We start from the raw sequence: 25,503 nt of genomic DNA, 5'->3' as shown, positions 1-25,503 counted from the left end.
TGCTTGATTTCTAGATTGACAACATATTTGTTACGTTCGGAGGACGCGTTTTTCAACAGACTGTCGGCATTCCAATAGGAACAAACCGTATCCCTCTACTTGCCGACTTGTTTCTTTATTATTATGAGACTGACTTCATGCAGGAACTTCTTAGGAAAAAGGATAAGAAGTTAGCAATATCCTTTTACTCTACTTTCCGCTATATAGATGATGTTCTTTCACTAAACAATTCAAAATTTGGTGACTATGTGGAACGCATCTATCCCATCGAACTAGAGATAAAGGATACTACAGATACAGTTAAGTCGGCTTCATATCTTGACTTACATCTAGAAATTGACAATGAGGGTCGGTTGAAAACAAAACTTTACGACAAAAGAGATGATTTCAGCTTTCCAATTGTGAACTTTCCATTTAGCAACATTCCAGCAGCACCTGCATACGGGGTATATATCTCCCAATTGATACGATACTCCCATGCTTGCATTTCCTATCATGATTTTCTTGATAGAGGGTTACTGCTCACAAGGAAGCTATTAAACCAAGAGTTCCAAATGGTGAAGTTGGTGAAGTCATCCCTTCGTAAATTTTACGGACGCCATCACGAGTTGGTTGACCGTTATGGAATAACCGTTTCACAAATGATATCGGATATGTTCCTTACGTTGTAACTACAATCCCCTTCCCTTGCATAAATGTGACCTACCGAATTAGACTATTTACCGGATTTGTAATCACATAAGCAACATGACGGGTGCCACATGTGGAGCAGAATCTTCTTACCCTTCCAGAGCACCTGAGATCACCCCTAGTTTTTGGTGGGGTTCGTGTTGTTTATTCTTTAGTTTTCTATGTTGTGTCATGTGTACTATTGTTTTTCTGTTTGTCTTTTTCATTTTAGCCATAGGATTGTCAGTTTGTTTTAGATTTATGAGTTTGACTGTCCCTTTGGTATCTTTCGTCCCTCTCTTAGCGCTGTTCCTTTGCTTTGGTCTATTTTGTACAATCTTTGTGTGTTATGAATTAATTTAAGCCGTACTCAGCCAGTAATTACAGTATTCAAAAGTAACCGTTTCAAATTAACCATATATTGCGTACAATGCGATTTGGTAATACTCAGATGAAACGTTAAAACGAAAAAAAATTTGGCGGGCTGTGGTTAAAGGGGTCTTCAAAGGGAAGTTCTAAGAAATGCGAGGGAGCATCCTTTCTACAATAATGGTATGAACATAAGAATCGTTTATAAGCCGACGAGAATTCTGGTTCATTATCATCCATTTAATGTCTATGAAGACGATGACCATAATACGTACGGTTAGTTTTAAGTTATAACTGTATTCTCTAATATAGGGTAGATACTTGATTGTACAAATAGGACAAGATTTTTGACTAAGAACACATTGGTATTTCTACACATTAGTATATCAATATTGAATAAATCCTATACTTTGTAAATAGAACATTTTGAATTCAGTATCAAACTTGTAACAAACCAATTCTGTCTTAAAAATAGACACCCGTACCTTGTGTTCACGTTACATTATAACTTGTCTGAAACTAGATACGGGAAATATAGTTATACAAAGTCATTTTAAATCAACTTATAAACAACAAACACAACTTTTCACGTAAGGACGATATAAACGTAAAAGATATCTATTACAAATGGAAAAGACTCATACAAGTTACACAAAGTGGAAAACAGTGACAATTGTTTTATCTATAAAGGAAAAGATCAGGTGAAACAGATAGATTGATATGCATGTATGAGACAACATGATATTTCGATGCTTATGGATCAATAGGTTAAAAGGAAGGTTACTGAGTTGAGAGTTTGACTTGGTCTTTTATAATTTGGATGATTCATGAGGAACATAATCGTTGCTCTCTAATGTAAAACCCAACGTTTTCTTGAGTTAAATTTGCGGCATTCGAAGAGATTCTCTATCACCGTAGCGCTCACAGGAAAATGTTGGAAAACCAAACATACAAACATATTATTATAAGTAATAAATAAATATGAAAAAGTTTTATGAAGTTCCAAAAAAAATAGTATTGTTACAATAATAACTATCTAATGAATGTCAGAGCAGTATTTAATAAGGTACATATATATATTAGAAATGTGGTCTAGCGGGACGGCTGCAGTGCAGGCGATTTGGTGTCACGATATCACAATAGCATGGGTTCGAATCCCGGTGAGGGAAGAACCAAAAATTTGCGAAAGCAAATTTACAGATCTAACATTGTTGGGTTGATGTTTAGACGAGTTGTATATACATTATGTACACAGCCATGTATCACCATCATTGATGGCGATCCGATGGATACATCTGTTGTAGGATTGTCACTGACTCAGACGTACTTATGAATATAATTATTTTCTGTGACTGTATCTTACATTAATTTGTAGGATCCTTTACTATAGATAATTTAGCTGATCTGTAACAATAACATCTTCATGCCTTATATATCATGTACTGTAGTACGCCGCTAGATTAAAACTGACGTGGAAAGGTAACATATGGCCACCGAAAGCTCTTTTTTGAGAGCCCAGGTGGTCGTGTGGTCTAGCGGGACGGCTGCAGTGCAGGCGATTTGGTGTCACGATATCACAATAGCATGGGTTCGAATCCCGGTGAGGGAAGAACCAAAAATTTGCGAAAGCAAATTTACAGATCTAACATTGTTGGGTTGATGTTTAGACGAGTTGTATATACATTATGTACACAGCCATGTATCACCATCATTGATGGCGATCCGATGGATACATCTGTTGTAGGGTTGTCACTGACTCAGACGTACTTATGAATATAATTATTTTCTGTGACTGTATCTTACATTAATTTGTAGGATCCTTTACTATAGATAATTTAGCTGATCTGTAACAATAACATCTTCATGCCTTATATATCATGTACTGTAGTACGCCGCTAGATTAAAACTGACGTGGAAAGGTAACATATGGCCACCGAAAGCTCTTTTTTGAGAGCCCAGGTGGTCGTGTGGTCTAGCGGGACGGCTGCAGTGCAGGCGATTTGGTGTCACGATATCACAATAGCATGGGTTCGAATCCCGGTGAGGGAAGAACCAAAAATTTGCGAAAGCAAATTTACAGATCTAACATTGTTGGGTTGATGTTTAGACGAGTTGTATATACATTATGTACACAGCCATGTATCACCATCATTGATGGCGATCCGATGGATACATCTGTTGTAGGGTTGTCACTGACTCAGACGTACTTATGAATATAATTATTTTCTGTGACTGTATCTTACATTAATTTGTAGGATCCTTCACTATAGATAATTTAGCTGATCTGTAACAATAACATCTTCATGCCTTATATATCATGTACTGTAGTACGCCGCTAGATTAAAACTGACGTGGAAAGGTAACATATGGCCACCGAAAGCTCTTTTTTGAGAGCCCAGGTGGTCGTGTGGTCTAGCGGGACGGCTGCAGTGCAGGCGATTTGGTGTCACGATATCACAATAGCATGGGTTCGAATCCCGGTGAGGGAAGAACCAAAAATTTGCGAAAGCAAATTTACAGATCTAACATTGTTGGGTTGATGTTTAGACGAGTTGTATATATATATATATATATATATCCATCGAAAAGAGCAAATATTACAATTGTAATGTATCGGAATGAAAAGTTATGCACTGTGTTTACGATCATAAATTAGTACATAGTAGTCATTGGAATGAAAATGTGAAGTACTGATATAAATAAGTCAAATCGAGGTTATTTCTAATACTATTAATAGTACTGTTACACAACATATCGTGTTAGATGGAATTAAAGTTATCTTTATAGACTTGAAGATTGTCAACTCTACATGTTCATTCATGAATGGAACAAACATATGAACAAACATTAATTAAGACGTTACTACTATCATATATCATTCAAAAGGATAATATACCGGACTGTTTATGCCTTTATAGACCTCTGTTGGTGACCTTCTGCTGTTGTCTGCTCTATGGTCGGGTTGTTGTCTCTTTGGCACATTCCCCATTTCCATTCTCAATTTTATTTTATATTTCATGCAAAAAAAGAACTGTCAGCGTAACGAACAATCAACCTACAACACAAGGGGTTTCATAATTTTTGATACTGTACAGAATGTCAACAATTGCTTAACTTCCCTCTTTGCATCGTAAACAAATTATGCTACGTTCTTCAATCACCAATCATTCTAATGCAAGAAATCCATGAAATCATGCTATTTTGAAATATTAATTTCATGTCTCATTTCAAATTAATACTTGAAGGAAGTCGAAAGGAACATTTTCAAAAACACAGTTCTAAAATGTTATCGGAAATGGGCGTTCAACGTTTGAACTATTATTAAGAGACTGTTCAACAATTACTGAGTGCTTGTCTCGTGGAAAAATTAAGTGCACTAAAAAATATCTGATCCCATAATTTTGCCTTAATTTGATTTTAAAAAAGGGAGAAAATAGTAATAACCATTCAAAGAAAAAAACAGAAAACACCATGATTAAAACGAAAACAAACATATAGACAAGCAACTGCATCCAACTTGCTATAAATGAATTAAATATTGAGCACCACTAACTTCATCAAACCATTGGGATGGAATAGTATGCAGTTCCTACACCAGTAGTGGCATCTGAAGTAAATATCGTAGATAAGATGATGACAATGTGAAATATACCCGTAGACATCTGTGAAACATATATATCATAACGGTCAACCAAACCATAATGGCGTCCATAAAGATTTCGAAAAATAAATATTTTTTTTTTACTGAACCCCGAGGAAAATTCAAAACCGAAGGCCCTCAAATGGCAAAATCAAAAGCTCAAACACATCAAACGAATGAATACTAACTGACATATTCCTGACTTGGTGGATTAAATCTAGTTTTCAAGCTAGCGAAACCTCTCACTTGTACGATAGTCGCATCAAATTCCATTTCACCTTAAACATTTTGGTCCCTTTGTTTAATAATGGCTACTGTTTATCAAAGATATCATGATAGGAAACTGAAGTCCTATGATATCGTTGTAACATGTAAGTTAGATGTCCATGAAACAGTAACAAACAACAAAATATATAAACCAAAATAACCACCCAAAGGCCATCATAAATCTGATGGCAAATACAAAAAAATCAAATTTGACAATCTCTGAATCTTCCCGAAACAAATATATTGGGACATTACACAAATATCCATAAAAATGTAAAGTATTGTACTTTTAATTTTGGTTCTGGAAAAATATGTTCTGTTTCAATACCTCGTCACAGATACATTACTAATATACCATGCTGCTTGAAGCTAGTCCAGTTAATAATCAGCAATTGGGATAAATGCATAAAGTCAACTAGAGAAAAATACATTTTATTTAACCCCGCCACATGCAAATTCATGCATCTGACTAATACGACGAACTTCGTGTGGCAGTGGTTGTTATTTTGGTGTCTTCTGGCTATTCCTACATTTTGTATTTTACTATTCTGGCTATTCCTACATGGGGGATTAGTGGAAGAACAATACATGTTGTTATTGTAAAAATATGTTGGTTTAATCATTAGTGTTTAATTTGGTCAAAGGTAAATTTACCTGTAGAAATTAAATAAAAATCATTAATTATATGTAAAAAATGAGACTTTCTTGCTTGAAAACACGCATAAAGTAATAATTTTAAGTATTTTAATACCATGGAATTTCTAAATAAGCATTGGAAAAAATAAAAATACAATGAAATAAAAAGTAGTAAATTTAAAGCATTCAAAAGTCTGGAAAGCCTGAAAAAAAACGATTTAAAAAGAAAATTAATAGTTACCCACACTTTCAACTTCAGCCTCAAATATAAATAAGGAGATGTGGTATGATTGCCAATGAGACAACTGTCCACAAGAGACCAAAATGATACAGACGTTTACAACTATAGGTCACTGTATGACCTTCAACAATGAGCAAAGCCCATACCACAAAGTCAGCTAAAAAAGGCCAGGATATGACAATGTAAAACAATTCAAACGAAAATTCAACGGCCTTATTGATATATCAAAAATTAACGAAAAACAAATATGTAACACATAAACAAACAACAACCACTAAATTTCAGGCTCCTGACTTGGGACAGACACAAAGAATTTATCAATTTCATTATTTTAACAAATTATGATTTTTGAATATGAATATAATATCAAAAACTTAATTATTATAGATAATAATAGAAAATAAGGTTACAGAATGATGAATTTACTCTAGTCGAGTATGGAGATACTGCTTCTCATCTCCTGTACATTGATTTTAAGACTTTGTATTCTCTTATATGTTGTATTACTATGTGAGCTCAGTATGTGAGTATAAATTTCAAAATATAGGAATAGCCAGAATGAACCGTTATTTTATAATATTTTCAATGTATTAAGTTATTTGGATAAGTTGGTGTTAGTGCTGATGGCATATGCTTGATACTCGTTCACATTTTGTAAAGACTTTGGACGATTCAGAATTTGGCATGTTGACTGTAAACACAGTTGTCTTTTGTTGCAGATTGTATGCTGCTCTCCAGATGTTTTAGGTAATAACTAGTTTCTATGTATGTTGCATTGTCGTTTTTTTTGGATGCACTTCAGAGTTTTGTTGTTTCGTTGTTTTCATCTTAAATTGTATGTGCTTCCATCGGTTTAAGTTTGTAATTCGAGTTTGTTTTCTCTGAATCGATTTATGTACTATGATTTATGTATATTACTGTTGCCTTTATTTAAAGGTTCCTTTTCAACTCTACATTTGTCTTTTTACATTCCTATCTGATTGCAGTTAATAAATAACGATATATTCTATAAACATATCAACAAAACACTACCCTTTCCCAAAATACAAGTTATCATCTCTAACTGCCAAACGATATGTACCAAATATGTTTTAAAAGTGGTCTTAATAAATATACCATTTCGAAATAAGGGCATGAATAAGCTAATAAAGGTTATTTTGAATGAATTTATTAATTTGCAAAGTAGACCGTGTTTCCATATTAATAAATTCCTTCCTTATAACAATGTGGAGATGTGTCAGACTTATATAGCGTATATAACTTGAATTATATTGATATTCAAATACAGAGTCTTCAAATATTAAGTTCTATATACAAATAAATAGATGTATTATTTATAGAATAAATGCTTGTAATGCCGCCACGAAATCAATACAATTCTAGTATACAACATTAGAAACAAATTTATAGTATGTGTTCGATACAACCAAAGCAACAGGTAATGAAATTCCTGGCTGTGATACAAAGTCTTTAAATGCACAAATGAATCTTAGAATGTCTGTAAAATCACTACAGCAAACGTCATCTTGATGATTCGACACATATTCAAATTTATGTATTTTTAAGCATACACAATGGAATCAACAAGTAACATCTATAGATAGTGTTCCCAAAGAAAAAACTAATGTAAAAAATGCGTAGATGGGATAATACTTAATTGTTATAAAACTCAGTAAGAAAAAAAAGTGAACATATAAGAAAACACAGAAAAATATTCTGAACAGTGAGTATTTGGTTTCTTTTGGACTTGTTGTTGGAAACTAAAAAGCCTATCAAAGCACATTTTGTAAATATAACATAACAAAAATGTTTCCAAAGTACACGGATGCCCGACTCGCACTATTATTATTTCCCATGTTTAATGGACCGTTAAATTGGGTAACAAATTTAATTTTGCATTAAAAGTAGAAAGATCATACCATAAGGAACATGTGTACTAAGTTTCAAGTTGATTGGACTTCAACTTCATCAAAAACTACCGTGACCAAAAACTTTAACCTGAAACTCACAATTTCATTTCTATGTTCAGTGGACCGTGAAATGGGGACCAAAAGTATAATTTGGCTCTATAATTTGAAATAGCGAATCATAAGTAACATGTGTACTAAGTTTCAAGTTGGTTGGACTTCAGCTTCATCAAAAACTACCTTGACCAAAAACTTTAACATGAAGGGAGACGAACGGACGAACTGACGCATAAACGGACGAACGAACTGATTGACGGACAGACCAGAAAACATAATGCCCCTCTACTATCGTAGGTGGGGCTTAAAAACAAAATTTTAAACAAGAACCGAAATAACAACCAATACTTGCATTAGAGATCACATTTGTATATCTGCAGATGCGTATACGTAAACGTAAACGAAAATTATACGATGGTTACGTCTTTAAATGAACAACCTCTTATCAAACGTTAAGTACAGCCTTTGCGCTTTTCGTCTGTAAAGGATACACCAGTGACTCCCGAAACAAAACATTTCGTAAAAGGTCAAATAAAGAGCGACGATTTGTTGTGTAGATTTAAATCTATCTTCCTTTTGACCCATATTCGAGTTTTTTTATACAATGATTGTTTTTGGTTATAAGACACTCGACCAGAAAGATTTATTTTACACGAGCAGAAAAAGAGAACATAAAAGTCAGCAAGGTTAGGGATAAAACAAAATATCTTCTTTCAATTAATATGATTAAGGGAAGTATTGATGTGTAATATTATATTATTTATATATTTTGTTAATGTCTTTCGTCATCTCAAAAGTTTTCATGGATTACTTCCTCTTCAAAATTAAAACGGAATCATGGAATTTGTGAAAAGTCATATTATCATCCACTTTTTCAAATACATTAGCGCAGTAGATATCTAAATGAGATAGTAATCGAGATGAATAATTACATATATGATTTCTAAAGTTTGATAGAAGAATGACATAGCTGAAATTTTACATATGATATAATCAATAGTTTTATAACCATCACTCATAAGCATTTATAGAGATCACGTGTTGGATTCTGAATATGAAGGATAACGTTTGGTATTTCCCTTTGACTTCAGTCTCGTTTCAGGATCTGCAAACAATAAACAAATTCATTATTTTTATACGGATTAATTTTTATAAAAACCTATTTGTATTTAAAGTGTCATTTTATAAAATCATATAAACAATGTATAAGTAAGATTTATCGTTGGCTATTATTTGATCATTTAAGTATGTTTCTTTATATATATTTGATGCGACTGTCATACAAGTGAGAGGTTTTGCGCTATAAAACCAGATTCAATCCACCATTTCCTACATTTGAAAATGCCTGTACCAAGTCAGGAATATGACAGTTGTAGTACATTCGTTTGATGTGTTTTATCATTTGTTTTGGACTTTCCGTTTTACATTTTCATTGGAGTTCATTTTTTTTTTACTTTTTGTTCTTTAATGTTATCATGTTTATAATTTTTCAACAGAAATCGACTTAAATGATAATTTTGATAAATATAGAAAGAGTCATTTCCCTGGAATATTGCAGTTGTTATCCTTTCGTTTGATGTGTTTTATCATTTGATTTTGTCATTTGATTAGGGACTTTCCGTTTTGTATTTTCCTCGGAGTTCAGTATTTTTGTGATTTTCCTTTTCTTTTTTTTATTTTATCATTTTTACAATTTTTCAACAGTCATCAACTTAAATGATAATTTTGATAAATCTAGAAAGAGCTCTTTCCCTGCAAAACAATAATTTGTTCCTTTTTGTCACCTCAAAAGATAGTGTATTAAGCTGTCTTAGAATATGTTATATCTTATTTTACGTAAATCACCGCGGACATGATTATCAATGGTCAATGTTAATAATGTTTATAATGTGCTTTAATAATGCTTTGACACATAAGCACTCAAATAATTTATTGCGAGTACTATTTAATCTATGTTATTTTCGTGGTTTTGTTATAAATCAAACGATTCCAGGAACATTCCAAGTCGATACCTATCGGAATTAGTTTTTCAGTGATATCCTGTTTTATATTTTTTTAAAGTCATATAACTATTCTAAATATTGATAAAACACAAACTTTTTTTATTTTGCTAGGATTTTCTAAAATTGGAAGATATAAACTAATTGTACAAAGACAGTATTTTCATAATACTTCTGAATATGCACTTACAAGAAGCATCAATTTCCTTCGATATATCAGTAAACTCTTTCTTACTCTCACTGACCTCTGAGGTGTAAGTATTGGAAGTTGCATCTGAAGAAATTGAAAATAATAGAATTTATGAATCAGATCAACACATACAATTAAGCATATTGAAACATTCAATCACACTTGTATGTCTAGTGAAACACTACTATAATAAATTGAAAACATGTTATACGCAATGAAAAAAAAATTAATTCATTTTCTAATTTTTTTAAAATTGACTTTACAGTTCTTTTTTATGGAGAAAAATTGAAATCAATGGTTTTTATAATGCAGTATAATTTTATAGTTAAAAAAAATCCATGTCATTTTTCCGATTAGTTAGGAAAGTACAAACCAGTGGGTTAATTCCTTAAGATTGCATGATCAAACTGTTTCCTCTTATTTAGGATAACAGACATTAAAACAACATTCATTATTGAACAACACAGAACAGTTTATATGTTTGATAAAAAAAAATTAGATTTAAGTAGACAGACAGGAAGAACAGGAATTAATACAACATGACAGGTCTGAAATGTCAAAACACCTCAGGTATGTCATTATAACATATGAAGAGAGTGTAATTAAGTTTTAAGCACACACAAAAGATATATACAAAAATAGAAGAGGATATGAGGGGGCACTCAGACAAAGAATTGTTAGAATCGAAACACCATGGCAACATAACGAGACGAAGTGACAAAAATATTTATTGAAATATTAAGTAAAAACAATATTTTAAACATGAGCAACACGAACCTAAAGAACAACCAATATGATCAATGATTGGTATGTATGCTTAGTCAGGTTTCTAGAGATTATTCAGAAAAAAGGGAATGAAATATCTGAATAATATTTATAGACTTAATATAATTGCATTAACCATTCAAATCACAGGTGTCCTGATAAAATATTTTATTTATATACCCCACATACCCATTGATTCTAGAAACTTTTAATTCATTTGCCCCTTTTTAGTGCAGCCACATATTTCACACCATATGCACATTTCGACAATGAGTTTAAGTGATGTTCGATACCAAAACAAATCGAAAACTTGTTATAAAAAAAAGGAACAGGTTATAAACCAAAAAAAGGACAAATAGTATGGTCAAAGCCGGGAAGGTTATCAGATTTTAACTTGATTGGGTTATACTTTTATTTAAAAATAAAAGTCATAACCACAAACATTAAATCTAAGTAACATCATTTACTGATTTCAATTCATGGATAGATATCTTTTTTTTATTCTATTAAATCCAATTTTCATTTAAAAAAGTAAGATTTTTTCCCATATAAACAGATAAAATGTGAAAACATCAACAGAGTCAATATGAATATAAGCCAATAAAAAGTTAATACTTGCCCAAAATACATGTATTTTATTCAGTCAAATTTATTATTGATATTTGATGGAGGAAAAGTCATTTGAAATATTTACCTGTAGGACTATAAATTAAAACATGCACTTTACATCTTTATTAACTCCTCCTTATTATACGTTTATATCTTTTAAGGCTTGACTTGATCTCTCTATGATAAACTTTTATTATATTTGAATGGTAACAGAAATTCGATTGAATTTAATAGTTTTATTTCCATATTAAAACCATTTAATATGTATTTTTGATTTGATGACTAAAACAAGAACACCAAACATAACTAGAATTGCCATTGCAAGCAATAGCGGATGTCACCCTTCCCCCATTGCCACTGAGCGGCAGCCATTTCAAAACAAGTAAACAGTGAATGCAGATCTATGAATTGCGATATATCTTTTTGTAAATTTTCATTAAAATAAGTGCATCGTGAAAAGTTTCACATTTCTGCTGTTTCCATGGCAGCGGCAGCCATTTTGAAAATTCAGAAGTCAAAAGTCTCATCTATACATGCCAGCTGACAATAATATTAATTTTAATTAAGTTTGGAGCATTTTGAAAATTTTTGACATTTTTGCAGTTTCCATGGCAACGGTGGCCATTTTGGAAATTCCAACTTCAAAAATCTCATGCAGACTTGACATTCAGCAATCCTATTAAGTTTCATTATTTTTTTAGCATTTTGAATTTTTTGAAATTTTTGACATTTTGGCTGGTTTCTATGGTAACACAGACCATTCCAAATTTCTAATGGCAGATACCACATTGGTACATGGGAGGGAACATACCATCAGAGTTTCAATGGATTTGACCTACCATTTGAAGGAAGTAAATGCCACTTTTTAAGGTTTTTTAAGCGTTTTGACCATTTTTGCCTTGTTTCCATGGTAACACAAGACATTTTGGAAATTCCAACGCCAAATTGCACATCTTCCAATGTTGCTCATCGTTACTGTGAAGTTTCATTGAATTTGGAGCATTTTGATATTTTTGAAATTTTTGGTGTGGTATCCATGGCAACATAGTAGTTCCAATGAATGCCAAAAATCATCCAAAACCAGTATATAGTGGGCACCTACATTGTACCAAAATATAATGATTCTAAGTTAAAGCATCTCCAAATAATTCACCAAAACCAAAAAGTGGAATTTTTCACATTTGTTCCGTTTCCATGGAAACGGTGGCCATTTTTAACCATTCCATAGCAAGGTGCACAACTTCAGATGGGGGTCCTTATTATAGTAGAGTTCCATCAACATTGGTTCCCTTTTACTCCAAAAAACCTGACGGACAAAAAAAGGTGGAAGAATAATAATAATAACAAAGAAACATAAGAAAAGCAATATGTCACCCGACATTGTCGATCGGGTGACATAATAAAACTGTAAAAAGAAAACGTTTAATACTTTAATTTTGGTTTTATAGATTTTTTCTTAACATTGTTAGAACTAAAACAAGCACATTCAGACATAACAAGACTGTTAAAAGATTAACGGAAAATACAATACTTAGACGAAAAAGACTTCCTTATGTACATGTTTACATAATTACATGCAAACAAATTGCTTTTCCTCAACCAACATTACTAAAGATACTTTAAATAAATTTTAAATAATATTAGGCAACAATAATATAATATAAAGTAACATTTCCCCGGTTTTAAAAAAAGGATGATCGCTTGCCCATTCTTTTTTTTCATATTTTGATTCGTTTTTAATAATATTGGTTGTTTAAGAAAGGGAAACTAAGACAACAATCAACTACATCCTTTACCTCTTGATCTCGTATCAATAGTTCTCTCTACAATGATTATAAATAAGCATATACAAATGAAGTATATATGATATGAAATAAAAGGAATAAAACATGCGTTAACTGTGATTCATCATCAATGCAATGTTTAAAATTATCATGATTTTTACATTTATTCGTAGGTCAAACAGAACATATGAACATTCTTCATATGTTATTCTTTATCAATGTAATCAGTTTATAAATGGTTTGCATGTTAATAAAAATAAGATGAGCTAGGATATTGCTGCATCATATAAACTCTAGGTTGCAATTTGTAAATACAGCTGTTTCTCAAAACACGCCTCTTTTGGGGAGATCTTGAATATTCATAAACAATTAATTTTGTTACACACTGGTTCCCAGTTATGCTCTTTGTGTTCCATCTCACAGAGACATAATTTGGGAATGTTACCAGTAAATGAACATGTACATATTGTTTACATTGAAATATGTGGTAACCTTTCATTCGAGGTAGGGGTAGTTTACAAAATTAGTGTTAGTTTAAACTCTGAGAAGTTCAGGGCATATAAACGTTGAAAATATGCCGCACAGCCCTATATTTTGACCTTTGAAAAAAATTGTGGTTCATATGAACTTTCAATTCTAGGATAAGATTTTTTTCAAAACTTCATAGTAAAAGTTGTACAGTTTAAGCCGTAAAAGGAGTTCCTTTGGGAAATTGCACTGTCAATATTTACAGAAATGCAACCTGTGAGCAAGGCATTTTATAATATTTTAGATCTTTCAGATGTTCCTGTCATTTCCCAGATTCATGCAATTAAAAATCAAATATTATGATAAGTTATTCATTCACTTCAATATAAGAATACATAAGCAGATATACCAGCACTAGTTTTATATAACAAAAGTATATAAACGAGAAGTAATGATTGAAGATAACAGAAGAAGTAATAAGTTTTTATCCAATATATGACACATCCGGAAATTTAGAATAGTCCATGATCTTAAACGTTATTTGGATGCAAATGAAAACATAGTTATAACTATGTTAAAAGATTTATTTGATAGGATTTTCAAATTTATAGAATAATTGTTAAAACAGAAGATTCAATATCATCAATTATTTAACAAGCTTTTCTCAGATTGTCAAAACGTATAAGTTAACTTATTTTGAAAATTTAAAATAGCTATAAGTTTTTACTAAGGTAAGAACACTGTGTCTAAACCACACCGGCAGAATTTGATCGGACTCGATGGTATCTAACGTCCGGCACAATGACGGAACATCAATAGACAGAAGAAAGATAGGTTTCTCCTTATTTTCTTATTTTTTTTAATGATATCGAAGAATATATATACATATACAACTATTTTCTATTGTGAGATGCAATATTTTCTACAACCGTTCTATATTAACGGAGAAATAAGTCAAAATGCATGTCAAAATGACGAATTGAGTAAACCTTGCCTCGAAATTGTTTAATTTCTCTTTAAATTGTTCACATTGTACGGAAAGAAAGGTACGGGAAGATAGATACTGACACAGAGATTGCAAAACTAGTCATTATGAGCATCTCAATACTTGTATTTATTTGTATGGAACGAAAGAAATGGGTCATGTCAAATAAAAATACACCGGTTTCGTCATTGTTGTTTACTACACAACACCCGGTTTCGTCTATATATATCACCCGGTTTTTTATATTTTTTTTAAAACCAACAATTTATGAAAAGCAAGGTTAACACGGATCTGAACATTGTCTTTCGAAAGAATTTAAATATATATGTATTATAAAGTAAACTTGGCGTGTTTACATTTATTTACATAGGTAATTATAGTACTACACATTTTCCTAATGAAAGTCGTATCCGTTATTTCACTGATCTTCAAACTAATTTTAAATGGAATATAAATACTCAATAGCAAACACTGATATCTAATTATTTTTTTAACATTAACATTATGATATTTTTTTATATAGGTTTTGAGATACATCGCAGTATGTGACCCCCCCACTTTTTTTTTACAAAGAAAACCTAATTAACGCTTTAAAAACAAAATTTAAAACATCACCTTAAAGTATGCAGAAGTTAAGATTTATATTACTAAGAAGTGTGTAAAGTTTGATGCAATAATGATTAACCATTTTGAGATATGGCGCGACATGTTAAAAAAACACACTCCTGTTTTACTTACAAAGTTCTGTAACTCAAAAAGATTTAATTTGATTTTCACTAAAAGGTTTACAAATCGTTTGACCATTTCAAGAAATAACTTTGTTAAGTTTCATGAAAACTAGATAAGCTGTTCTCAAGTTACGGTGCGACATGTTTACGCTGGACAGAAAGATAGACGGATAGCTAGACGGACGGACGGACGGACGGACGGACCGAATGACTGATAGATGAAGGAACGGACGGATGGAAGGACGGATGAACAGACGGGTGTATACATTATACGTCCTGTCAAAATTGAGATGGGCGTGTAAAAACGCAAAGAAATGAAAAAAAAAATCGTAATTAAAGGTCAATAAGTTTTATTAGGATATCGGCCAAGTCGATTTATTTGTATATTTGTCTGCCTTATCATTTTCCTATATAACTTTTATATATATTTGAGAAAAATGTATAGAAATCGATAAAAAGAACTTGATATTCGGCATTTATTATAATAAACATAATCCAACTCACATAATCCGATTTCCCGGGTGTCCCTGTTTTCTCATTTCTTACAATATTTTAATTCGTTATACACTTTACAAGATAAGTGGCGAATCTACATGACGTATAGGTTGCACGCCCCGACCCCACCTTCGGTTGCCAAAACTATATTGATTCCTGTATTTAACGATTTTGTAAAGCAAAAAATAATCAAAATATTGTTCGACTCGCTACGCTCGGCGGTATGTACAAGTTGTTCGAAATACGCCCACTTTGAAATAAACTGAATCCGTCTGTCCGTATATATTGTCAAAACATATTGACCAACGTCAGTGTACGATCATCATAACACAATGGCGACAGTACAGACTCTTTTTTTTTTTAATAATGTTAACAAAATAATTATTATTGAATTTTATCGATGACCTGAGACTATTATACTAATTTGTACATAGCAGTATAGTTACAATTAGTGATAAATAAATTTTATTTTAATGCATGGTAGTTGTAACCCTACATTCATTTTTATGCCGATTATGCATGCATATACATTTGTCTTATTATCAACGTTTATCCTTAAGAAGATTTATTTTTAACGATGGTAGAAAAGATTACACACATGGAATGATTAGATTACTTATAAAGATGTCCATTCTTTTGTGCGAGAAAATCACATATCAATTGTGTGTTTCGATTTTTAAGACCGTAAACTTTAATTTCAAGTTTAAACATGTTCAACATATTTTCCCATAACTCATATAGAAAACGCACATTTAAAGAGCTTTAATCTCAATATGCTGTTAAAAAAGTTCGGAATGCAAAGTAAAATTAAAATATTTGAGTTCTATAAGAGTAGGAATTTGCTTATTATTTATTTGAATCTGAGGCTCATCTGAATAATAAGCCACTGTCCGGTGAACGAACTTGTTTTCGAACGACCCACAAAAATCCTTTTGAACTCTGAAATTAAATAATCAATTATAATGTAATGCGATTATGATTTATTTTTATTTGACCAAACCGGGTTATGCATTTTTAAATCTATGACGAAACCGGGTTGTATACATTGACGAAACCGGCCAGTTCCATTTTGACATGACCCATTTCTTTCGTTCTATACACAGAGTTAAAATTATTGAGATGCTCATAATAACTAAATTTGCAATCTCCGTGTCAATATCTATCTTCCCGTACCTTTCTTTCCGTACAATGTGAACAATTTAAAGAGAAATTAAACAATTTCGAGGCAAGGTTCACTCAATTCGTCATTTTGACATGCATTTTGACTTATTTCTCCGTTAATATAGAACGGTTGAAGAAAATATTTCATCTCACAATAGAAAATAGTTGTATATGTATATATATTCTTCGATATCATTAAAAAAAATAAGAAAATAAGGAGAAACCTATCTTTCTTCTGTCTATTGATGTTCCGTCATTGTGCCGGACGTTAGATACCATCGAGTCCGATCAAATTCTGCCGGTGTGGTTTAGACACAGTGAAGAATGTTGATTGTATTTTTCCCGCATTTATTTCGTGAAAATGATGCGCGAGTTATAATTTCAAAATTTGCTTATTTTCAAGATTGTTCTATTAACTTCAAGCAAAACTTCATATTATCTCGATGAAATTCTCCCTGTCAACTGTCATAGCATCTCTATAATCATGCATTCTTTGAAAAGAGATATATTTATTAATGACGATTATTATTATAAATGTTTAAATACACTATATGAATATATACCTTTACTCATTGTAGGTCCACTGTATTTTGGTGGAGCACGTCCAAACTTTCTCTTCCACGCTTGCTGAGCTTCCGTTTTCAACAGGCAATAGAATATAAAAATAAATAGTCCTTGAAGAGAATTGAATATCGTGAACAGATATTGAAACACTATTCCTCCACCATCAATGGAAAATATTGCAAATGCCCATGTTAAGCCCAGAAGAACGATTAAAGCAATTGCACCTTTAAGTCTCTGTGATATGCTGCTTTTATTGTCAGATTTAGTTATTTTCTTCGATGAACCATTCAATAGAACTCTGAACACTAATACAAAACAAATACAGTTAAGAATGAGAATGATCCCAACTGGTGCCAAAAATGCCACATAGAATGGTACTGGAGACAACCAGCATCTACAAAATGAAAAATATTTTAATTTTTTTTTAATCTAAGTTCATTTATTTGTTTTAGAGTTTAGTATGACGTTTATTTTCATTGAACTAGTACAAATCGTTATTTAGAGACCAGTTGAGGCCCACCTCCAGGTGCGGGATTTTAAAGCAGTATGATGTATAAATTAAATTGTTTCAAAACAAATAACAATGTGTAAAATATAGTAAACTATGTTTATGGTTTTTGTTTGTGACATGGATTTGTTTTCGTTAATCAATTCATGATGGCGAATTACTTCTTTTGCCTTTTTTATGAGGCCATTAACCATTAATTTAATTACTCGGAACTTGTTGTGTAAATTGATTTATATCACATTTTACATACATTCCACCTGCTTGTTGTCCATAATTGTTTGTAGAATTAATACCCAGCGTAGCTGCTACAATGATTAACGGCATACCTACAACCACAAACATAAAGGTGAGGTATATCTTCTAGCTATTAGACGTGTTAAGAAAATGTATATTCCCGATTCTAATGTTGTCAAATTAGACTCTAAATGCATTATGAATATTTCAACGCATATTCAAAAATAATTTTATGGATCAAAATTTTTTCTCAAACTTTTGTGTAGGTCAAATGTGACTTACAGCCATCCTTCAAATAGGATGGCTTTTCAAAATGAAGAGTGCTATATATGTAGCCAAAACAATTAAACAACTAGAATTAGTTATATCTATATTCTGATCAAATTTGAAACTATTTTCAAAACTGAAAGATATATCACAAATAGATGTTGCATAATTTTTATCAAAAGTAAATCTTTATCATCTTATTCGCTGGCAAGACACGAGGCATCTGATTTCTACATAAACATTCTTTTTCCTGATGGTATCAGGTTAAACAGTAGTTTGAAATAAAAAAAAAAATTAGTTATTGTTTTACAAATCCATCGTTATTTCGCATGTTTAAACTTATTCTCCAACAGTGCAGTCTAGTTTGGAAATGTATTGGAAATAAGTCAATCGTTGTTTATTATCAGTTATTATAAAATATACATAATACAAAAGTCTGCCTGGTAGTTATTTTCAGACTGCACAGCGGTGACATCTTTGCAACTAAGTACCTAATATTGATCATATTAATAATAGTCTTGTGTACTATTATTTGTCTTTTTAAGCCATGGTGTTGTCAGTTTATTTTGGACCCAGGAGTTTGATTGTCCCTCTGATATCTTTCGCTCCTATTTTTGACATATTTGACATGCGATGTTCCAAAATGTTTAATTAGATATGTGGATTCATTATTATTCGTTGGATACCAATTTTTGTAGGTTTTGTTGATATAGGTGATCTACGAAATTAAATGTACAACGCGAATTACACATTTTCTATAGGCTTTGTAAATAGAGATTGGCATAACCACGAAATCAAATATCAATGAAAATGCATGTTTTCCTTATTCCGCGAAAATTGATATCCACGAAAATAAATGAATCCACAGTAGTTGAAGTTTACTGTAAAGAGAACATAAGCCAGCATTTGCAAGTACAAATGAATAATGTTTATTCATATAAGAGAACGTATGATAATTCTAGAAAAACAGGTATATTGTAAATTATATCACCTCAGTTTGACCAAAACGTTTTCCTGAAAATTCGGCAAATGTGTTCTTTTATCAAAAAGGAAAACTCACCCCATCCAAAAAGACAACATTTTAACAGAAAATGTGAAAAATATGTATTGAAAACTTTAATCAGCGCAAGGTACATGTAAAAAGCTTCAATCAACATCCAACACATAGCTGATAGCAGGACATAATGTAGAGCTACAGCAACTATCTGTAAATAAATAAGTATTTTTTTATGGTTCTATATATGTTAACTACTTGTACCTCTTCAACGCTTCCTATGAGGACAATTACAAACATAAATGCATATTATAACTAACATGTAGGAAAATGTATCTGTTTATCAACGAAAATCAAAAGTCGGATTTAAAAAACACAATAACGCTCACTAATGAAAGGAATATGGTTGCATTTCATGAAATACGTGACTGACAAAACTAGATTTTATTCAGATGCATTGAAGAACAATGACTGTTGTTTTTGAATTGATGAAAATAGTCTAGAACGTCTTTGTAACTAATTGTTTTTTTAAAATTATATAGACTTTCTAGATCTAAAAAAAAGAATTACTTGGAAACAGCTGACTCAAAATGTTATTAAATTTCCCATTCTAGTTAAGAGTCTTGACATATGATAGTTATTACCTTACAGCCGATATCATTATCTAAGGTGTATTCCTGCATGCCAACAAGGAATATTACATTCGTTACAGCTAAAGCCATACACAGATTTATTAATATCTTGGAAGGGTTATTTACTCTTAATTTTCTGAAAAGTAAATCACATATTTATGTAAATATCTCATGAAAAATATCGAATCATTTGTTAAAAGAGATCTTCATTCATGAAACTTCTTTTTTTTTTCGATAACTTATATTCGTTTTGCCAAATAAAGCTTATGTATTCTATTCATAGGGTAGAATACTCTCATTCAATGATAACTCATGTCATATAGAAGTGATGACTCCGAAGCTATTATTCAACATTCAACAAGGGAAAAATATACACCTGATATTAGCAAAAATGTATACTAGTAAACGTTCAATTGGTATTCAAGCAATTTTCGAAAATGTAACAAACATTTACATAGTAATTCATTTTCTAAATTCAAAAATCTGATTGAATAACTATCTTAAACTCTATACTAGATAATTGGCAGTGGTATCAGATAGTCCGGAAGGATATTCCACATACTGTTTCCGTTTTTTCCGTTTAATTGGTTTTCAATTAAAGGCGGTAGTTTATGCTAGCTGTTAATGAGGCATAAGATTCAATTATTCAGTTTGTTTATATCATAAAATTACTATTAAATATGTTATAACAAAATCATTAAGTTACCCGCTTCACGGCTACTTTTGCATAGGTACTATTTCTGTATTAAAAAAAAAAGTACTGGAAATTCACTTTTAATATTTAGTACTATTTCTTCACTTCACAACTATTGTAATACAGTGTATTTAGGTACTTGTATTTTACAGTACTTGATTTGTACTTAAAATTTTGGTACAGAAATAATACAATATTCCATGTTTGAAAATCATAACTTTAAGAGTTTTGAAAAAGAAAATTTTCAAAATGCTGAAAATGTAACGGTAGTAATAGTACCTATGCAAAAGTAGCTGTGTAGCATATGTCCAAACAAATAATGTCTCTTGAGTAATGATCGAGACCAAAATATTTGAAAAATCCTAAAAAAAATCGTTGGAAGAAATGACCAAAAAAAAAATGAACTTAGGTACTGTAGAATCCAGACAATTAATCAGACTTTTGTATGAGGGAGAATATTCCTTAATTTAATAGGACTTCACACAAATCTTAAAGCAGCAAATCGTTTTATCTAACAATATCTAAATCCATAATGTCATGCCAGTACCAAAGTACCTGCTGCTAAGCTTATAAACAGTCAACAAGCAAATGTATCGACCAAGTGGTAGTGATATCAATTTTTAAGCACAAGATACGTGTTTCGATAATTAAAAAATGTCTATTAAGAGATGATCGATGCGAAAATATACGAAAATATTTGAAAATCAAAAACCTCTGAAAAACGATTGAAGAGCTGGTCAACACAAAAATGACGTCAAGTTTAGCCTAATCCAGATAAGGAGTCAAAACTAAAATGAGGTTAGTAAGGACACGAAGAGTACAACATACACAAATGTCATTAAACTTAAGCAGAAAATATTCTTTATCATTTAAACTACTTTACATGTTTGAAAAGAAAAATGATAAAAAAAAACTGAACTGCGAGTAAAATTCAAAACTGAAATTCCCTAATCAAATGGCAAAATTAAATGATAAAACACATCAAACGAATGGACAACAACTGTCATATTCGTGACTTGGTACAGACATTTTCAAATGTAGGAAATGGTGGATTGAACCTGATTTTATAGCCCGCTCACTTGTATGTAAATTCCATTACATTTACAACGATGCGTGAACAAAACAGCCATAATGGGTAAAATTGTCATAGGGGTATACAAGCAATAAGAAGGCAACAAAATGGCAACACACCAAGCAAGTAAAATGTCTTTTTGATTTATAATTGAATTTCATTATTGCAAATGAAAGGCCTACAAAAAACGAAATACGTTATGATTTCTTTCGCATTTCAAATTTTACATGAATAACAGATTAATCCTGTTAGATAATTTAACTGTTCCTATCACAAGTATCATCGTCGTCAAATATTTGTAGAATAAATAAAACTAACTTATTATTCGTTTGACAAGTCTTTTCGTTATGCATGGTCCAATTTTTATTTTAATCGAAATGTTAAGAGCTTCAATAAGTATATACGTTATAGAGTAAAAATACACATATTGAGCTATGTAAATTAGTTAAAAAAGCAGTTATCAAGCCTTTTGTGTATGTTTCTTATACTGATATTGAAGATCTCGTCACTTTTTAATTCATTGTTTTTAAATGTTTGAATTTGATGCAAACAAATACTGTTTTCGATGTTCCATTTAACTTTGTTTTTATCTTCTGGGTGTAAAATAACATTTATGTGATTTATCAAGACTGGGACAAAAAGATTGATTTAGTGATGCTTTGATTAGTAGGATGTTAGCGTATTTGGTTCATATTAAGTTCATTGAACTCACCTAAACATAAAATAAGTAAGCAGTGTTAATAACAGACCCAAAAGAGACACACCACATCCTATGTAGGAAATATAGGTCAAGGCTAGTTTATTTGCTTCAGACAAATTGCCACCAGTTTGGTAGATGTCCTGAAATAAACATAATACACATAAAACATAGAAATATCCATTATTGAATTGAACCTTTAGTAGGTTATGACGATTTTATGATTAAAAAGAAACATTAAATAGCAATATTTTACACGACTTTCTTTCGTTGAAATATATTATTAAAGAAGAAAATGCGGTTTAGAAATATGTCAACTACGTCTTTCTTCGAGGACGATATTATAAAAACCCAGTAACCCTACATCGTATCATCATATGAAGTAGTATCATAACAGCTTCACATAAAATATTTTAATAGAATTACATTACTATTGAAAAGGTGCGTGTTGTATTAGCCATATATTTGTCTACGTTGTTGGATATTTGGTCACTTAATTGTTGCCTTTCTTGTTTATTATTTGTTAATGACATTTGTTTATAGTTTGATACCGATCGATTGATTGAAACTGTAGTACAATACAATATTATGCCATGAATTTCATATGTCTCATATGTTAGTTGGTATCTATGATGAGTTTATTTACTACAACTGGGTCGATGCCACTGCTGGTGGAGATTAATTCCCCAGAGGGTATCACCAGCCCAGTAGGCAGCACATTTGTGCTGACATGAATTATCATTGATAAATAGCTATATTTATAAATTTACTGTTCACAAAATTTTGAATTTTTGAAATACTAAGGCTTTTTTTTTTGGATTCGAGCGTCACTAATGGGTCTTTTGTGGACGAAACGCGCGTCTGGCGTATATACAAAATTTAGTCCTGGTATCTATGATGAGTTTATTCGTTTATTTTCTTATTGGCTTATTTCGCAGTTTTATTTTTGAAAGTGGTATCTAAATTGTTTCTTCAGTCAGGGTACTTCATGTCTTTTCATAGTTATCAAATATATCGCATTTTAATTTAAGGTAAACAATTTGTTGATTTGGACATTTACTAAATTAACCATATTTCACCATGGCGTTGCAAGTTTTTTGTTTACTTAAGAGTGTGAATGATTATTTGGTATCTTACGCCTTACGAATGTTGTCTGTTCATCATTTTTTCTTTTTAACCTGTTGGCATATTTCTTTTTGGCGTTTTCTTACTTTTTTAAGCATTGCAAACCTGTGATGATCAAAATTATAAATGTATTTGATAACAAAATGAATAATGATATGACCCGATAGGTTCGTAGAAAGCATGACATTTTTATTAGTCGATTACAATACATGATGTAATTTTTAACAAACATTAAATCAGAAAAATGATTTCATGACACATTTGTTTTCATCTCAGAATCAAAACGTATAAATTATTATATAGGCATGTATCATCATCCCTTCTACACCCTACACAAACTTAATATATTGTTATTACTTGAAAATTAGTTTGAAGAGTACAAGAATACTAACCATAAGTAAGGCAAAGCTGGTGAGATGATCACATTCGCAGTCTGTATGACTTCCTTTTACATGTTCTTTTACTATACATCCTTGGCTCGACCATTCTATACTGGAAGATACAGTTGGTTCAACAAAAACACACTGTGGTCGATCAGAACTCTGACAATGAATTAAAGAAAGTTGAAACAAATCTAAGAATATTTAATTTAGTGAAGAACTTGAAAAAAAAGTATTCACATTTGTACATGTTGTAGTCTTAAAAAGGTACGTATTGTGATAATAACTGATGTTACTGTAAAAAAACAATGGTTCAAAGATGTTTGCTTTTCAGCTATTTCAAACGTTTTCTTTTTCGCGAGTTTACTTATCATAAAATGTAAAAACGAATCGATGTCTAGTAATGATAAATGATACAAATTCAGTTACAACTGGCAATTTATATCATTATTATAGTATTTCATATTCAGTATATATGATAGTAATCTTAAAATTACGAATGTTCGAATGTTTAAAAAAGCATATCTAAATTTTCGAACTCTTCAAGACGTTTGTGTAGTCGAATAGCACAAAATCCTTTTGCTCGATTTTGATAAAAAGCATGTCATATTGTAAGAAATTTTCAAATACAAACTATTGATAAAAACTAATGTCAAAGACTACATACTAAAAGGAAAACATACATCATCGAAATGTTTAAATCTAAAGACCACAGGTTGCTTCAGTCCTTGTACATTTGTGTTCTGTACTGATGTTGATATTACAGGAGCATTTACCACGTTTACACTCTGGACATTTATAGGCGTCACTAGAGGTGCCTTCAGATTCTTTGTGACAGCATTCTATTTACGAAAAAGTAAAATTATTCGTTTAACGATTTACAATTGTTAGACATAAATGTTTAAAGAATTACATTCTTCAAAATAGGTACACTCTATAAAAACAAAGAAACATAAAAAATAAATAAAAATAATTATTTAATAGATCAAAACAGGTTTATTAAATACGTAACATAGGTATTATAACGGATGTTGTTTATCATCTTAACAACGTGTTTTATAGTTCTTTCATTTGTCTTTGTTCTACTATTAATATTAATTTTACTTTTGAATGGTTTTATGTAATATCCGTTTGACGTGGATCGGTACTTATACATCTCGTCAATGTGTTTTTATTGTCTTTCATTTTTTGGTGGTGTGTTTTGTAATGCGACTTTTTGTATTTCTTTGGTTGTTATTACGTGAATCTGTACTCTAAAAGATCCCGTCAGTATGATATTGTTCGATTTTTTGTCATTATGATATATTTCTAATATGAATTACAATATACGTTGAACCACAAACGCCAAAATCATTCAATCGCGTA

At 31.2% G+C, this 25,503-nt stretch overlaps 1 protein-coding gene across 2 annotated transcripts in view; it reads right to left on the bottom strand.

Annotated features, from left to right (window-relative positions):
- Positions 1 to 7,013: 7,013 nt before the first annotated feature.
- The window catches only part of LOC134687503 (adhesion G-protein coupled receptor G6-like), a 48,937-nt gene continuing 30,447 nt past the window's right edge, over positions 7,014 to 25,503 (bottom strand). Inside the window, exons 13-22 of one of the 2 annotated variants that reach the window (XM_063547859.1) lie at positions 24,822 to 24,980; positions 24,151 to 24,300; positions 22,649 to 22,776; positions 20,183 to 20,306; positions 19,605 to 19,749; positions 18,294 to 18,369; positions 17,535 to 17,929; positions 13,147 to 13,173; positions 9,977 to 10,060; positions 7,014 to 8,891 (exon numbers count right to left, since the gene is read on the bottom strand). In XM_063547859.1, the coding sequence (XP_063403929.1) occupies positions 8,821 to 8,891; positions 9,977 to 10,060; positions 13,147 to 13,173; positions 17,535 to 17,929; positions 18,294 to 18,369; positions 19,605 to 19,749; positions 20,183 to 20,306; positions 22,649 to 22,776; positions 24,151 to 24,300; positions 24,822 to 24,980 (1,359 nt within the window). In that variant the 3' untranslated portion in view covers positions 7,014 to 8,820. The remainder of the gene's footprint in view (positions 8,892 to 9,976; positions 10,061 to 13,146; positions 13,174 to 17,534; positions 17,930 to 18,293; positions 18,370 to 19,604; positions 19,750 to 20,182; positions 20,307 to 22,648; positions 22,777 to 24,150; positions 24,301 to 24,821; positions 24,981 to 25,503) is intronic. The other variant, XM_063547860.1, reaches the window with a different exon arrangement.

Source organism: Mytilus trossulus, chromosome 10, assembly GCF_036588685.1.
Source record: "Mytilus trossulus isolate FHL-02 chromosome 10, PNRI_Mtr1.1.1.hap1, whole genome shotgun sequence".
NCBI classification, from domain to species: domain Eukaryota; kingdom Metazoa; phylum Mollusca; class Bivalvia; order Mytilida; family Mytilidae; genus Mytilus; species Mytilus trossulus.
The sequence above is the reverse complement of the archived record's forward strand: the minus strand, read 5'-3'. Positions and strand labels throughout refer to the sequence as shown.